Genomic DNA, 17,167 nt, shown 5'->3' on the forward strand with positions numbered 1-17,167 from the left:
AGTGGAATATTTTTTATTGCTATTTCTTGGGTTATATTTGTACCAATAGAGACTCATAGAAAGATCAGAGTGTTTTGAACTAGAAACATGAATTTTCACATACTAAAACACAGTCATGCTCTGCAGAATTCCTAATTTAAATAAGTAAGGCAAGGTAAAGCTGAAGAAGGCATGTATTACGTTGTTATGCTTTGAAAAAAAGAACAGGAGCATTAGAAAAAGTAGCACTGTACCCAAAGTTGAACAAAGGACACATAGCAAAGCAAGAATTGAACACAAACCTTCAGAGCCTGGAGTCTGACCCTCCTGATGATAACGAGATGAACTTGGATGAATGTTACCTGTGCCTTCAGGATATGTGTTCCCATTAGTCTGTAGGTTGCATATAAAAGGCTACCTTGGGAAAAAATCTGACAGCGTGCTGGATGGAAGAAGGCTCACAAGATGTGAGCTGTTCAGAGATGTCTCTGGGCTATTATCATTTCATGCTGTAACTATCAAGATGCCTTTGCAGTATCCATTAGAACCTTGAACAGGTTGCATATATTTTTGCCTTTTAAAACACAGCAAATGTCTAATCAGAAGAGACATACAAAAGGCTTCAAGAATTCCAGCAGAAGACCTGAATGGTCCATTTTAGGGTTGAATTTACTAACTCAGTAGACAAAATATATTGTTACCTTAGCTATAAAAAATATCAGGAGAATATTAATACATGTAATCAATAAAGTCCAAAAATGAATCTTTTCTCCTGCTGAATCCACACAGTCCGTAAACTGTTTTTTTCCTTTTTGTACATTGTTGATTCTTACTTAGATTTGTATTCTGGCTGTGTTCAGTCTGTGGTCCCAGAACACATAGGTAACAATATTGCAAAATACAAAATCCTTCCTAAAAATAAGCAAAGGCTATTTTATGGAGCAATAGTAAAGCTGAGAAAATCTGTTTCAAAGCATGGAGGGTATATCATGCGTTTTAAATGATCTGGGAGAAATATTTTTTCCAGCAAAGGGTCTGTTGAAAACAGAATCATATTATTCCATTTCATGTTCAGAAGTTATGTCTGAGTACGGGAACAAGTAGTAGGTTATTGCATTTGAACTCTCAAGCAGAATTCGTGATGGGAAGGGCATTTGGAGTTCAAAGATGGATTTGTCAGATACAATTACACCTGCTATTTCAACTCTTAAAAACTAATCTTTGATTCCAAATGATACACAGCATCTGGTGTCCTAAATACTTGTGTCATGGCAGTATTGTTAAAGAGTGCCTGAGCCAGTTGTAGGAAGAGTACTCCTTTTCCTTTTAAATCACAAAACTCCAGACTAATTTACTTACAAATGTGAAAATAAAAAAGAGATGTAATATTTTGTTTAAGTGTGGACACTGCATGTTCAGCTATGGCATCCACATTTACTTCTGCTATGCTTTGGGTGTGTTGTTAGTAAGGTGCATTCAGAAAGTTGGGGGGGTTAATTTTTTTTTACATCATGGGCTAAACATTAACATGCAGTAACTAACAGCTGTAGGCATCAAAAGAGCAAGCAGGATTTGGACCACAGCATTCAGAATTATGAGCTGAAAAGTATCAGTATAAGTAAATATTAAATGTATCGTTCTGTTCATTTTAATCCTTCATCTCAGTTTGCACATCTAGGCACCGTGCCAGAATTAAGCCTAGGAGACACTGAGTTGGAGAATAAACAAGGATATGGTCTTCTTTGACGGAAAGGAAGCCTCAGAGTAATTTGTTGCTCTGCAATCCCAGCAACAAATAATGAGATTCTTATGCTGCTGAGGTGACCTGATCTGCCAGTACCAGGGGGAGGAGAACAGAAGCATATCTACATCCAGTCCCTCCCACCACCCCTTTACTTGTTGGTGGGAAGCATGTGGATTTACAAATCCCATCTGTATCTGGTTGTGTATTGTCCTGACAAAGGTGGGTGTGAGGCTGGAATGTCAGACCTCCATCGGCACCTGAGACATTTGAGCTTGCACCTTGCTGAGCTAATATTGGATCTCTTATCTTGCAGTTTCTCATCCAGTATAAACTGCATGTCACACAGGCAAATCTTAACAGTACACACAAATAAGGAAGAGGCAGCTTTGATGACTGAGACAGGCTGCAGTCAGGCTTCTCTAAAGTCATTGTGCTATTTGGCATCATCATCTTGTAGAGCTGTTGTGGCATGCCCTGGGTTTAACTCTCACCTCTCATTGAACAGGACGGGCTGCGAAGGTTATCGGGGAACGAATACATTCTGTCAGCAAAACGTAAGTTTTATTTGACAGTTACTGACATGCCAAAAGATGTTAAAGTGGGAAATGTGATCAGATGGGGTGGGGTTTTTAACAAGCATTGTTTCCTTTTGTTTTATTTTTATTTATAAACATTGTTCTGCAGCATTAGTGAGATACACAAACCCAAGAATTGCTAGGCATTGCTACAGACAAGAAAACAAGTACTTCAGGTAAAAGTGTATCTCTGTGTTATTATTAGTGATCTGCAAACATTTTCCTCAACAGAAACTCATCAGGTCGCTGGCAGTTTGATCTCTCCAATCTCCCTCAATGACATACCCCCACGGATAACACAGGCCATGGAAAATGAAGAACACTGGGATTTTGATATCTTTGAACTTGAGGCTGCCACACATAAAAGGTCAGTAAATTCAAGAGCTTACAAATTGAAGTTGCTGAAAAATGACTTGACTGTCATCCTGTAATCAGCTCTTTAATTTCTCTACCTGTGCTTTTAAAATGGAATTACTTTTATTTTCAAAGGCAAATGTTTGAAATTTTCTCATTGTGATTTCTAGCTGTGTATGAACCCATTAGTTATCTTCTGTTTCATCATACGCTATTTCCTGCAGATTCCCAGTGGGTGTAAGTGAAGATTATATATCTTTGATATGGTATAACAACAACATCATTTAAAAAACCTTCCTTTTCTGTTCTCAATAATAGAAAAGTTCTACAAATCAAATTGTTTCCTTGTGGGGATTCAAATTCAAATTATGGCACACTACACACAGAGTCAACATGCTGGTCTTAATTTAATCAGTTGATACAGATCATGTTTTATTTTCTCTTCATGTAATTGGGTAATTTTAATTCCTAAACAGTTCAAATACAGCTTTTCAGTAGAATTACTATTACCTTTCTCTGGGATTAGAGGAAGATCTTTAATCTAAAATTTTGGCAGGCTACATTTTGTGTATAAGATTAACTGAAGAATATTTACTGATAAAAAGAAGGGCATACCAATTTCCATCACAAGTTTTCAAAAGCAGAACAGTAGTTCGGGTAGATTGTACTTCATTAGTAGCAAATTCTCCCACTAAGACTGTAAATTGATCTTTCTGTTTAAATCCTTGTTTGTATTTGCTGATGCCTATCAAAAATTCTCCTTGGAGTCTGGTTTCATGTATCGTGTTTTGTCTTAAAGCTTCTGTCAGACTCTAATTTGGAAGCTAGATCCGCAATGAATTGGCTGTCTTAAGTCCTTGTGAAAATGCCAGATCAGTAAGATCTCTGAAAGGTATTCAAAAATAATGTCTAAGAAAGATAGCAGGAGTTTAGTTAACATAGATGAACATTTTTAGATCATGGTTTTATGAGACAAAAAAAATTAATTCTTAAAAGTAATTTTACTTTACGTGAAGAAATTTGCATCCAGTTACTTCAGAGCTTTGCTCTGCTACATTTCTATTTCTATTGAAGTTCTATAGTTATAGTAATTTAAAAAATAAAAGGTCAAAATGTAGTTAGTCTGTGTGATTTACATTCATAGGCACATTGAGGTAACTTAGGAAGTAATTATCCCAGCCAGCATGCAAGAGATCACCAGATAGGTTTGTCTGTCTGTACTGATTTGGAGAGACCACAGAGGGACAAAGGAGGTTGTCTGTCCTCCTATTAAAGGTATTATAATTATGATTGCTTCCTGTTGTGTTTAAATAAAGGCAATTCATTTATTAAGAGAATGCTCACTGAATCACAACTCTGAAGATGTTATTAATACTGTCTTCAAGTCCAAGCAGACATACAGTAGTAAAGCCAAGATAATGCATTGAATGGAATCCTTAGTGCATTACAGTTCCCTGACACAGAAACCTGGAGACACCTTTGTCTGACAGTGCTACATGGCACTAACACTCCAGCTTACAGGGGGATTTCACTTCAGCATATTATGATTCTAGTGTGTGACACAGTATTGTTGAGTGTTTTTGCCAAAAGATGTACATTCAACTCTAAATGACCTCAGCAACTCTACATGACCTCACCTCGCCCATCAGGTGCAGGTAGTAATCGAGTGTCTGATGCATCTGGAATCAAGCAGCAAAGTGACTACTGGACTAAAACTTAATTCTTTCTTTTCATTTGCTCTTAAGCATATCACACTTCCCAGCTTTCAGATTGCAAGTATTGTGTACTGCTGTTCTGATCTTCATTCACCTGCCAGTCACCTGGATTTCAGTTGTGCAAGAGTACTGGAATACAGTGCTGTGGGCTACTTTTGGTGACAGGTCTCTGTCTTGGCAAGCCTGAAGGTCCCTTTGGCTCTCCCAGTCTTATAGAAATGCCTGGTCATTTCTTTCCATTTCCTTCCATCTCTCATCCTCTATTGCATGTAAAGTCGATGAGCGATAGAAGCCTGCAAGGGTGAGTGAAAACAAAGTGGAGCAGATCTGAAGTGTAGAAAGAATGTGATTGGAGCATTGTCTGGTATAGGTGTACTTCATCTAACTGTTAACAAAGTAGTTTAGGAATCTGGCAGTAGCCAGATTACCTCCTTCCTCTCGTGCACAGAGTTGCTAATTTCTCTCATTTTGACTACAGTCTACATTTACCCAACATAGATTCCTCTTTGTGCTATCTAATACTTTTTCAAACTCATTTTGTAAAAAATTTGGTGTTTAATTTTCTCCACAGGCCTTTGGTTTATCTGGGTCTCAAAATATTTGCTCGCTTTGGAATCTGTGAGTTCCTAAACTGTTCAGAATCAACTCTGAGGTCATGGTTACAAGTTATAGAAGCTAACTACCATTCCTCCAACTCCTACCATAATTCTACTCATTCAGCAGATGTACTACATGCCACCGCTTATTTCTTGTCTAAAGAAAGAGTAAAGGTGAGTCCACATTTATCAGGTGGGAAGTACAGGTGTGATCAAAGGAAGATGTCTCAAAAAAGATGCCAAAAGCCAAATGTCTTCCTAGTGCCAACCAGTTAGGTAACTCTGAGGTCAAGGAACTGGGCTGCTTTACATTAGGATCTCTCTTACAGTATATGTGGAAATAGGGATACTAATTCTACAGGAATTGACCTATTCTTGATGAAAGAATAAGAGAGAACCTCCTTTTAAGACAAAACTTCCTCAGATAGTTAAACTTCCACAGATATGTAGGCGAATGACATGATTGTTTTTGTGATGTTACATGCCAAATACAGATTTAATGTCATAACTCACCATCTCTTTTGCCTTGTGATGATCATTTTGGAGAAGACTCCCAGGAAAATATAGGCCATCAAATAGGTTTAGTGCCTCCAAAGCACTGATGCCCTGAGGCTTAAAGAGACTGCACTGGAGGAGAGTATTGTAAAAGGTGACTTGTGGAAGTTCCTCTTACCATAACACCCACTGGGTGTTAGAGCCACCGACAACCAGAATAAATGAGAGCAGCCTTTGTTCTCATGTGCCCAGAGGGCAGCCTGGAGAAGGGGAATTGGAACAGTGCTTGCGTGTGTGTGCAGTGGAGTGGCAGTGTGTATTTCTGAGTTGCACTTTTGGATAGAAATTCCTACCCTGAACTGGCCTGCCTAAGGATAGTGCTAGTCATGGGCACCTGGCTGAGACATTTGTGACTGTAAACAAGCTTCTGACAGCTCATTAAAACCGTAGTAAGTCCATTAACCTGGAGTTGCAGCCCATTAGTGTGCTCTCCAGAGGCTGACTGACTTACAAATACTTACTGTACACCAAGTGGGAATAGAACTTCGCTGGATATTTTCAGGCCCTGATTTTCCAGAGGTTTAGCTGATATTCCTGAGAATATCTATGAAAAACAGACAAGATCTAGAGTCATTTCAATGCCACAGAAGCATGACTGCCACCTACTCCTTCTCCAGAATGTAATTTCCATTCCTCTCTAGGCATAGGAAGACAAAAAAAAAAATAATGTTGTAACAGCAGCAGGAGCAGAATCAAAGTTCAAAATTCTCTCTTTATGTTTTCAAAGTTATAGTCCAGCTGCTTTTGCATTTCCAGAGCTCAAACCAACCTAAATGCAGAAAGCCCAATTCTGCTGCTCAAATTCACACCGAGACTTTTTTCAGTAAACTGAACTTGGTTCTTGCCTGGGAAAATATTCTGGCTCCCAAATTGCAGCAGTACTCAGAGAATCATTTCCAATTCTGTGCCACAGGAGTCAAGATGACAAAGGTAGAAGAATCCTTGATCTGAAGTCAGGGTAAAGGTGCTGTAAATCCCTGTGAAGTTGGGTATGTCAGGCTTGGAAATAAGTGTGAGGTACACTGCTGTGGTCCTGCAGATAAGTATTCTCCAGTTCCTGGCCGCTTCCCATCTGCACAGGTCTTTTGCAGCCAGACAGAGCACCAATCAGTGTGTCTCTCTGAGGAGAACCTGTTCTAAACTTCATACCTAAATTCATACCACGCAAATAGAATCTCATGAGCAGCAGCTGAAAGAAAGAGGCTAACATGTGGCAGATGGCTTTTCAGACAATGCTAACTATGAACCTGGAGTAGAAAGAATTCTTTCTCTTTTCTTGTTCTCCACAAAAACTTTCTGACAGTCCTCAATCAATAATATCCTAGTTCTATCAAAGTGAAGTCACTGCATTAATTTTAGAGGTACAGGGTGGGGATTGTCTTTTGACCTACCAAGTCCGACTATTCTGAATGGTACTGTCAAAACCAGTAGAGAATTTGGACCTTAAATCCAAGCTAATTGGAATGGAAATTGTCTGCCCTGCTCCCAGATTTGTCTGGGAATATTTCTGCGCTCATGTCTCTTTCATTTTATTAAATTTTAACATAATAGGTTTGTATCTGTGATCCTTCACAAAAAGCCAACATAAACACAGCAGAAAGGCTTGTTTCCAAACATATACACCATATTTCTCAAGATGTTTCGTTCTGTTTCTCCTTGATGCTATTAATACAGTATTAAAACTTAAGTAGAAAACCATAAAAGTCAAATAGTTTTGTATTTCATTGTATGGTGGATATAATTAGCCACAGAGCGATGATCAGTGTAGGCAGGCATACAGCATGGAGTGCAGTGTGCTGAGAGAAACAGAATCTGATACAGAAAGTACCAAAAAGTGTGTCATGCAATTCCTCCATGGATGTAAACCATCAAGTGTTCTTTATAGAACCCCTATTAGCTGCAGCCCCAGGACACGGTTACTGTAGAACTGGAAACCTTCCTTACAAATTGTAAGCCTATCCAGCACCTAAGTGGAATATGATTGGGACACATCAGATTTCCAAAAGAAATGAAGGGGTCTGGTGGAAATAGAATAGTTTTTAGCAATATTGTTCTTTTTTCCAAGCCAAATACCTTAACTCCAAGTGAAGGTGGCTTCCATGTTGTGAGAAAATGCAAACTGATTTATTACTTTGCATTTATTTAATTTGATGGGCTTTGTCAAAGGTGTGGCTGAAGCAAAATTCAGGAGGCACAAAATGGCCAAAAAAGCCAGGCAGCATTCAGTGAAGCTTATAATGAATTTTCCGTTCTCTGTCTAGAACATCTGACCCTTACTGATCTGCAGAGTTCTGGCTTTTATTCCTCAGCAACTTGGCTTAATCTTATGGACAGAGTAGGGTTTCTAATGAGTCTGCCAGGAAAACTAAGCATCCTTCTATTTTCAGCAAACGTTGGATCCGATCGATGAGGTTGCCGCGCTCATTGCAGCCACAGTCCATGACGTGGATCACCCAGGAAGAACAAATTCTTTCCTGTGCAATGCTGGCAGCGAGCTAGCGATTCTGTACAATGACACCGCGGTGCTGGAGAGCCACCACGCTGCCCTGGCTTTCCAGCTCACCACCCGGGATGACAAATGCAATATATTTAAAAACATGGAGAGGTAAGCTTAAAACCCGGGCTCCTTGTCTGCCCACTAACATCCCACTTTCTTCCATGTAATGTAGAACACAAACAAGCATCTTAGAGGAGGGCAGTGCCTTGTGGATAACTGTCTGTGGCCCTTGGGGAAGCTTGCTTCTAACACAGCAGAGTGCTTCTGCCTGGCCTGCACGGGCTGGGGGCTAATCCCATGGTTTCAACTCCTCCTGTGGATAAAATTGCAGGCCCTGTCTAGGGAACTCAGTGTAAATCCTGATGTTAGCAAGTCTAAAAGAATAATTTTGTTATCATTAGACGTGGAGACAGGCTGTGGCTGAATGGGTAGAGGTTTGCTGGGTAGAACAAGGAGAGAAAGTCATAGACCGTCAGTCAAAAATTAAATGTCTTGTGGCAATGGGGAAGATAGTGAAGGAATGGTTGTTCTTCTAGCCCTAAAAAAGCGTTTGGGGTGAGGATGTGACCATTTCCTTGGCCCTCTCAACAGACAGCAGAAAACTTGGCTGGAGCATGAGTCACTGTGGAGTGTCTGTGCTAAGGGCCTTGAGAACACACCAGTGGGGCGAGTCCTGGCAGCACTCCGGAGTAGTTTGTGCCGCTGCTCCTGCCCAGCTCTTGCACTGTCTCTACTAGAGGTCCAGTCATGCCTCTAGCACATCTGTCTCTGCACACCACAGGGCACTCCATCCAGCATAGATGCAGCTGCCCAAGCCTTTATTACTGTTCCTTCTTCCCCCAGCACCTCTCGTCAACGGAAATGGTCTGTAGCATTTTTGGTAGAGTTGTTTGAGCAAGCAGCCCTTTGTGAACTAGCCAGCATTCTTAATTGTTTCCTTCTTTAAACAGGAATGAGTATCGAACCCTTCGCCAAGCCATTATTGACATGGTCTTAGCAACAGAAATGACAAAGCACTTTGAGCATGTCAACAAGTTTGTCAACAGCATTAATAAACCCTTGGCAGCACTAGAAGAAAATGGGGTAAGCAACACTGCAAGTCCTCCTTAAAATGACTAGGCAGGGACTGGGAAACCTTGGCAGGAGGAAATCCCCACATGGTATTCTGAGAGAGTTCAGAAGAGAGACCAGAAATGTGTCCTTCGACTCTGGGTTTGAATGTCCTTCTGCTTAACGTGGTCACCACGCCTTTTGAGGATGAGTGGAAATGACCTGGTTCCTATTACTGTTGCAGTGCTATCATGTGCTTGGGACCAGAAGCTTGGGTTGTATATTTTCCTGTTAAAAATGCAAATTTGATAAGCCAGTCACTCCACAGAGAGTGTGAGCAGCCAGACCTGGCGTTGATGTTGGCTGTTTCTGCAGAGGGGCTCAGGTTTGCCGCAGGACGGAACCGGAATGACTCCCTCGCTCCCCAGGCGACCCGCTGGTGGTGCAGTGTAAGGGCAGGTATATGGTATTGACTGCCATATGGCATGTTCTCTGGAAATGAGGGCCCTCAGCCTTCAGCTCTGCCTGGCAGCACTCATGGGGTTTCTGTCTGCTTTCTTTTTTAATCCTTAAAATAGATGATGGTGGCATTATGTATCATATAGACATAATCAATAGCCATCTGGAACCCCATGGACACAATGAAATTGCCTGTTAAGAACTCAGTCTGAAAAACCACACCAGTTTCAATAACAGCTTCAACCAGCAGTTTTGTTGCCAGTAAGAGCAGTGTATAATTTTGTTGGAATGGTTTTTGCAGAGAGAAGGTTTCCAGAGATGGTTATAATAAAGTTTGCATCAGTGGCAATGGCCTGCAGGAGCTGTAATGGTTTTCTGTGTTTTCTTACCATGGTTTTAGAAAGCCACATTTATGACTGTTGTGTATAAAGGGGGTTGGGGGGACAAGTCTTTTAATTATCTGAAGGTGGGAAAGGAACAGGTCTTGTTCCTTCACACATCAGAGGCAGATTGGAGCTTAATTGGAAGCGAGTACCTCTATCCACAGGAGTATTTGCTAGAATTAGCTTTGTTTTTGGCACCCAGTGACACTAATGAGAACTATGTGAATGCAAGCCAGAGTCCCAGTAGGATACTGGTTTTACTGACTAAACTAGGAGAAAGGCTGTTAAGTCCATGGCTATGAAGTATTTTTCCCAGACAGCCCCTCGGTGCAGAACGTGGCTTAAAACTTAATACTGTGGATTTTTGTGGGTGCTGTAGTGGACATTGTGTAAATACAAAGTCCATCTACCAGGACACACCTACACTTTGTTACAAGTGCCTGTTCACTGCTGTGAGAGCCTAGAGAAGACCAGAACTGGTTTGTACATGCATTTGTCCTTACACTGATCATTTCATGGTTAAGCCATAACAAAGATTTAGCACAGTTGGTCTCCCAGCTCTTACAAATGAAGGAAGGATGGGGAAAAAACTGGTTCAAATCTTAAAGCTGTTGTCAAAGGTTACCAAGTGGCAGGGCTGCTGCCATCACCTGAACCTACTGATTCCATTTATATGCACATGTTAAAGTGTAGCCAGCCCTTCATTGTATCATCAGATTCTGTTTTTCGGGGACTCTGCTCTGACTTCAAAGCCTCCTCACTGCCCACCACCTTGTCATGCTGCTTTCCCTCCTAACCCACCCTTCTGCTCCTTGGCTCCTCCTCTGTCTCTCTCCCTGCTCCATTTGCCAGCACTAGCTTCCTCACTCAAGAAGTTCCCCCTTCTTCAGCCTTCCTCCCCTCTTCCAGCTCTGTTTGCTTGCCAGTCTCCTCTCTCCTTCCCAGGATGTCTGTTACCACTTTACTCCGCTTCTTTTGCATTCAGATCAGGCAACAACCTCCTCTTCTCTGCTGCTGTTTCCTGCAGGTTTTGTTTTCTGCAGGTACAGAGGGGAGAGGTTCATGGTTCTTCACTACAAACCCGGGGCCTGGACAGTGTCTGGCCCAGCACAGCCAAGAACTACAGTTGCAGGGAGAGTCCTGATCAGTGCCAGGCTCCAGCAATCCCTGAGGCTATGCAAACCACAGGTTTTTCTCTCCAAAGTTTGTAACTTGTCCAGCAGATTTTCACAGGGGTGTGGTGACTGGTTTACCCCAAAACCATCCCTCCAACTACATTCCAGGTCCTCGCTCATAAAGATGTGAGGGCATTACAAAAAGAGAAAAACAGCAATATTTTTTAACATCAGCATGAAAAGCTTATTTCCCCCAACCTCATATTTAGAAGCCACCAAAACATTTTTAACTGCAATTTGCAGAGGGGGAAATCTTTGCCTGAGGTGGAAACCTGGTGGGGAAACCTCAACCAAACAACTCGAATTTGCAGTTATGAACAGTATTAAATAAAATCTTTTAAAATGAAGTGTCAGCCTGCAGGCTAGCCTACACCCAAAGGTTGCTAGATGATCAAGCTGTTTTGGTGTAGACCTATTTTTTTTAAAAAAAAAAAAGCATATAAATGTATTAATTTCTGATTGTGGAATTTTCCACAGAATCAGTTTTGTTTAGAACAATTTCAAGAAGTAACACGCTCATTTGTTTGAATACCTGATGGGCACTTTTTTTCCACAGGGTATTTTAATGAAAATGTAAGGCCAGAAAAATGGATGGTAGAGGTAGAGCAGCACAGCACTGGCTGACCTTGAGGGGTGTGTAACTCTCCAGGGCACCTGGTCCTGCTGGGGGGGGGGGCTCTGTGCTGGCCCAGTGTGGTAGGCAGAGTCCTTCACAGCCCCAAGAACTGGGATGCAGCAGTTTTTGAGCTGTAGCATCCATCCAAAGAGCCAAGCTCCTCTTCTTGCCTATTAGGAGAGCTGAATGGCTGGTGCTGCTGAAGAACAGGGCTTGGATCTGTACAGTCAGAGAAGAAAAACAAATATGGTGATATATAGAAGTCAACTAAAAGTTTAATTCTGGCCCTGAGCCCCTGGGGGCTACAGGGAAATAAATGATTTGCCCCACAAGGCATTTGTCATTCACAGCAAATTCTGCCCAAGGAAGGGGAGAAAGACAGGCTATGTATATATATGTACATGTTTTATTGACAACAAGGAGCAAAATTCTTCTCTCCTTTTGGTTGGGAGTTGCTCAGTTCAGCAGGTTCCTATTAAAAGGCCTGTGCTGTGTGAGTGGGTGAACCCAGCCATTCGCTGTGCTTGTTACTGGCCGGGCGGCACTGGCAGATCCTCTGTCAAGGCTGGTTGTGTCTCTGGTTGCAGCAGGAGCGAGTGTTTCCTGGCCTGGTTTCCAGTCATGGTGGTGACTCAGTGTAGTGTTTGCAGGCTGAGCTGCCAGCCGTGTGTTCCAAATGGGACAGTTCCACTTTTTTTTCATATTATTTATTATTTTTATACATATTTGTTCAAAGAGCCATGCTGAGAAGCTGCTCTGTTTGTTTCCTTTCTTCTTTTGTTTCATAAACTGAAAAAATCTTTTCCAGCTCCAGCATCCTTTATCCTCCCACTTCCCTTCATGATGTCACCTAGGCCTATGACAGGAAGCCAACATCTGACATGCAGACACCTCTGCACTCTGAGCAGGATGCTGGGACTAAGCACTATTAGCACATTTTATTCCCAAGACATCCGCGTCCAGCAAGTAGAACTGTGCCCTGGGTCTGAGCAGATCACGGAAGCAAACATCCTTTCTTGATTCCTTGTGGTTTCCCTACTAGGATATTCCCTACTACCCTTAACTGAATGATCTCTAATAATTTTCCATGCTTAATTCATCCCCACTGCTCAAGTTTCTGGAGCTTCCCTCACTTCAGCTTCCTCATAACTAATGTTGCCATTCCTTTGGAGATGTAGGCACCTCACTTTTGTTTCTCTGTATTTTCCCTTCCATATATCTAAAATGGAGGGAAAAATAAGTGGCTTGGGTGTCTAATTTTTGTAGGAATGGTGGAACTGCTGTTTCTGAGCCAGTATACTACCAAATAATTATTTTTTTTAAATTATTGTCAGTTTCTTCCTTCAGAAGAACTTTCTTCCCCACAGGAGCTTTCTTCTGAAAAAGGCATCCTAATGAAAGATAAGAATGTTTCTGCTGCTTTGTATCCCTCTCTTCCTGCTGCAGGAACTGGTGGCACATTATTATTATCATAATCATTATTATTACTGTTACTTCTTCACTGCTCTGACATTAGACCAAGACCTTGTTAGGTGCCAGAGCAGCCTAGTATGTTCCTTGCTTCAAAGAGTTTCTGTTCTGAGTAGACAGTGTTGTACATTTCTGTACCTACACGCCCCTAAAGAGTCAGGTAATGATGTACTTATAGGTAATTTTTAAAGAGATTTTAATCCTGAATCTCTGTCTTTGGAAACTTCACTTCATCCGAGCTCCAAGGAAAGTAGCTTCTAATCTGGATCATCGGAACCTTTACTGATATCAGCTGTATACTGGCTCCAAATAGAGAGTGCCATTGACACACTTCTGTCTGCAGCCTGGGAACCAAATAAAAGCCATGTGCGAGCTGAAAACTTTCCTAGATTTGCAAAGGAAGGGTGAGGCTGTTGGGAAGCATGTTTCTAATATACACTGATAAACTCTCAGAAAGCACAATTCCCAGTCAGGTCAGAGACTGATGGACTAACCTGGCTCCAGCAGAAGGGAATGAGGAGCGTGCCTGGGAAGCAGTCCGGGATCTGACTCTCCTCATAGCAGCAGTGCTGTCAGAGTGATTGATGCTCACACTGTTGAGGTTTGCGTGCAGAGGATGACCGTGCATCTCGGGTCAGTCCCTTTTTTTTTTTTCAACCAGCTATTCCTCTGTTAATGTGCAAGTCCATTAATCCCTGGATTTCAGCAGAGTTACATTTTTCTGCCTACACAGTGCTCAGCACTACGTGTGCAGTGATGGATGGATTCTCTCTGCGCTTTTAGGGAGGCAGATAAAACATATAGGGATTAGATGACTTGCCCAAAGATGCCCAGGAGATCTGTCACAAAGACAGTGACTGAATCCAGAGCCCAGTGCTAGTCCAGAGCTGTGCCTAACATTCATAATCCCCCTATAAATTTGGTTGGACTTCAAATATGGCAGCCGGTAGCAGGATGAATCTCTGTAGGATCTGCTGAAAGCACAAAGCTTTTGAGTGAGTGCACAGAGCCCTTGCTAATGGATTGTTTTTCATTCTTAAATGTTACAGAATAATGGTGATGGAGAGTCAGTCAAAACCGTTCTCACGTCTCCCGAGAACCGCATCCTTATCAAACGGATGCTGATAAAGTGCGCTGACATTTCCAACCCCTGCAGACCCATAGAGCAGTGCATCGAGTGGGCCGGGCGCATCTCCGAGGAGTACTTTGCACAGGTAAGGCAGCTGAAACGGGCAGCTGACATAACAGTTCAGCATCTCTGGAAGGAGGAGAAGGGTGCGTACGCTGCTGCTGGCCCAGAGCCTCGCAGGCTGCATTACACAGTGTGAAATAAACCAGCTTGTTAGTTTTAAATGCTGGGACTTCGCTTGCGCTGGTGCAGGACTGGATGCCTTCAGAGTCAGTTTGGAGCTGGGCTTTTTGAGGGGTGTCTGCAAATGTGTTCCCATCACAAGAGGCCCAGGAAGGGTGCCTTCTGTGCACCCACGTGCTGGCTATGCCAAAAGGTCCTTGTGTTAGCATGGGAACAGCACTCCAGGAAACGCTGTGAGACCTCTGCACACCGTGCTGAAAAAGGAGGTTTGAAGAAGTTGAGGAAAAGGAGAGTGCAGTGCAATTATTACAGATGATGGACTGTAATTGGGACTGGGGACCCTGGGAGGGGGAGAGGCTACAAAAGATATTTTGCCATCTCTGAGTTGTACAGAACATCTCTTCCATCAGAGGTGTAGAATGGCTGAGCATCTTTTAGCTCCAAAGCAGTCATAACTTAATACTTAGTGACCTATGAAGTGACTTAGGGTCAGCTTTCTGTGCAGAGGCAGAAGGTACACATATCGCTTTGTGAAAAGCCCTGGAAGGCACTACTCATCTCCTGAAACTTGGGCAACTAGGTGCTAAAGATGAAATTGCTGATTCTTCTGCTTTATTGAGGTTTCTCTGTTTATTTAGCAGTTGTACACTCTAGTCAGAGAGCTGCTGAAGGAAGCCCGTTAACAGGATATGTCTTGAATGAATAATCACAAGAGTGTTTTTTGCAGACTGATGAAGAAAAAAGGCAAGGTTTACCTGTTGTGATGCCAGTTTTTGACAGAAATACCTGCAGCATCCCCAAATCCCAAATATCTTTCATTGATTACTTCATCACCGATATGTTTGATGCCTGGGATGGTAAGCAAAGCTCTGCTTTATTTCCTGACAATAAGTATTTTGTGAACACCTGAAACCACTGTGATAGAAAATTGCTTTCCTATGGCTCCTAAAGAAAAGGGGAGCAAAGGGAAGATTTCTGCAGTTCAAGTGAGCTTAATAACTTCATTATTACTTAGAAGTATTCTGATTCTGCTACAAGCCATTCTCATGGCTTCTCTTTAATATATTAGATTTAGACAGCACTTAACTTTCTTCATTTTAAGCCTGCTTCTGTGTAAATTGAGAACAGAACATATTCTTCCTGGTAGCGCTCTGGGCACAGTCATTGTGTCCGTGTTAACGCCGGTTATTCTTCACGGCAAATTTCCCCAGTCTGGAACTGCTCTGGGGAGTAGCTGCTTCCTTCCAAGTGCTGCCTCCCTGGTAAAAGTGGTCAGAAATGTGACTGTCCTGAATGCCACATCGTGACATGTGACTGAGATTAGATGAAGTAGAATAATTGCAAGCATAATTAGCTATGCCCTTACTGGCAAACTGGGTCCCATTGCTGGGACGTGCTGTACCAGTATTGAGTAGACTCCCAGAACTGATCTCAGTGGCCTGAGTGACACGTGAGTGATGAGAGCTGAACAGCCCAAACCATTTCAAGTGGCGTTATGACAGATTTAAGCTTTCCTACTTAACACAGTTGCCCAGACGTTTCAAGTGATCCATAAGCAGAGAGAATCATGTGACACTTTCAATTCTGCAAACTAAATACACTCTGCCCTCTCTCCCCTAGCATTTGCAGACCTGCCAAATTTGATGCAGCATCTGGATAATAACTTTAAATACTGGAAAGGACTAGATGAAAGGAAGCTGCGGAGCCTTCGACCACCACCAGAATAGCAATTAGACCATGGTGTGTAATTTACTAACCATATGCATATTTATTCAAGCTCACTTTTATTCATGTGATTTCAGATTTGTTTTGGTCTCTTCAGTATTACAGTAAGGCTAGCCCATGCGCTTGGAGAACTTTCAAATTCAGGAGAACATGAGGTCAGCAGTTGACTTCCACAAACTATCATGTGTGGACTCGAATGAAATAAGCCTGTCAAGTGGAATTACACTGAATTGCTGCAGTACTTGTACTGAAGAGGGGTTATTAGTGAACATAGTTTTGTGGTATCTTCAGACCAGTATGTGAAGCTGGAAGACCGTGAAGATTCCTCATAAAAAGGACATTCACTAGAAGATCTTGCTTAATCCTCAGTCCTGCAAGTGAAAAAGAGATATCTGTTCATAGAGACTCACAGCTTTTATGAGAAAGCAACAAGCTTTTTATAAGCACTTAAGACAGTTACATAGAACAATCAGACATTTAAAATGCAACTCTATGAAGGAATTTTTGATCTATGAAAAATAGATGTACTCTATTTTTTCACATCACAGAAGGTGCAATCATTCACTTCTGAGCACTACTGAAAGTGAGTTCTCTTTAAGAAATTTAGTAGCAATGTAAAAAATAACACGAGAATTTTTGAGGTTGATCGTTAGCATCTATGATTAAAATGATATGTTTTATTTATTTTGTTAGATGTTCAATATTTTCTATGAATTTATAAATACTTAAAAGCCAAAGCCAACTTTAGATGCATTACAAATTTACATGATTCATACTCATTAATATACATTTAATTGATGTACAGACCTTTTATTTTCATAATGCAAATACAAAATACTATACAATGATACATTTTTATTGCACTGTAAGGATAGATGTGTATGTTTAAATATTGTCTGATTTATGTTAATTAAAATAAGTTTTATTGAAAAGGTCTCACTTGAGAATAGTAGATAAACAAG

The 17,167-nt window shown here is 41.6% G+C and overlaps 1 protein-coding gene across 3 annotated transcripts in view; it reads left to right on the forward strand.

Moving 5' to 3' along the window:
* PDE8A (phosphodiesterase 8A) overlaps positions 1-16,216 on the forward strand; it is a 151,662-nt gene extending 135,446 nt beyond the window's left edge. For 2 of the 3 annotated variants that reach the window (XM_084267948.1, XM_084267947.1), the window contains exons 15-22: positions 2,229-2,277; positions 2,530-2,665; positions 4,939-5,137; positions 7,906-8,123; positions 8,966-9,098; positions 14,218-14,382; positions 15,208-15,337; positions 16,101-16,216. In XM_084267948.1, coding sequence (XP_084124074.1) covers positions 2,229-2,277; positions 2,530-2,665; positions 4,939-5,137; positions 7,906-8,123; positions 8,966-9,098; positions 14,218-14,382; positions 15,208-15,337; positions 16,101-16,207 — 1,137 coding nt within the window. In that variant the 3' untranslated portion in view covers positions 16,208-16,216. Of the gene's footprint in view, positions 1-2,228; positions 2,278-2,529; positions 2,666-4,938; positions 5,138-7,905; positions 8,124-8,965; positions 9,099-13,637; positions 13,725-14,217; positions 14,383-15,207; positions 15,338-16,100 lie in introns of those variants that run through there. The other variant, XM_084267949.1, reaches the window with a different exon arrangement.
* Positions 16,217-17,167: the final 951 nt, after the last annotated feature.

This window comes from Gallinula chloropus (assembly GCF_964237585.1).
Source record: "Gallinula chloropus genome assembly, chromosome: 9".
NCBI lineage: Eukaryota > Metazoa > Chordata > Aves > Gruiformes > Rallidae > Gallinula > Gallinula chloropus.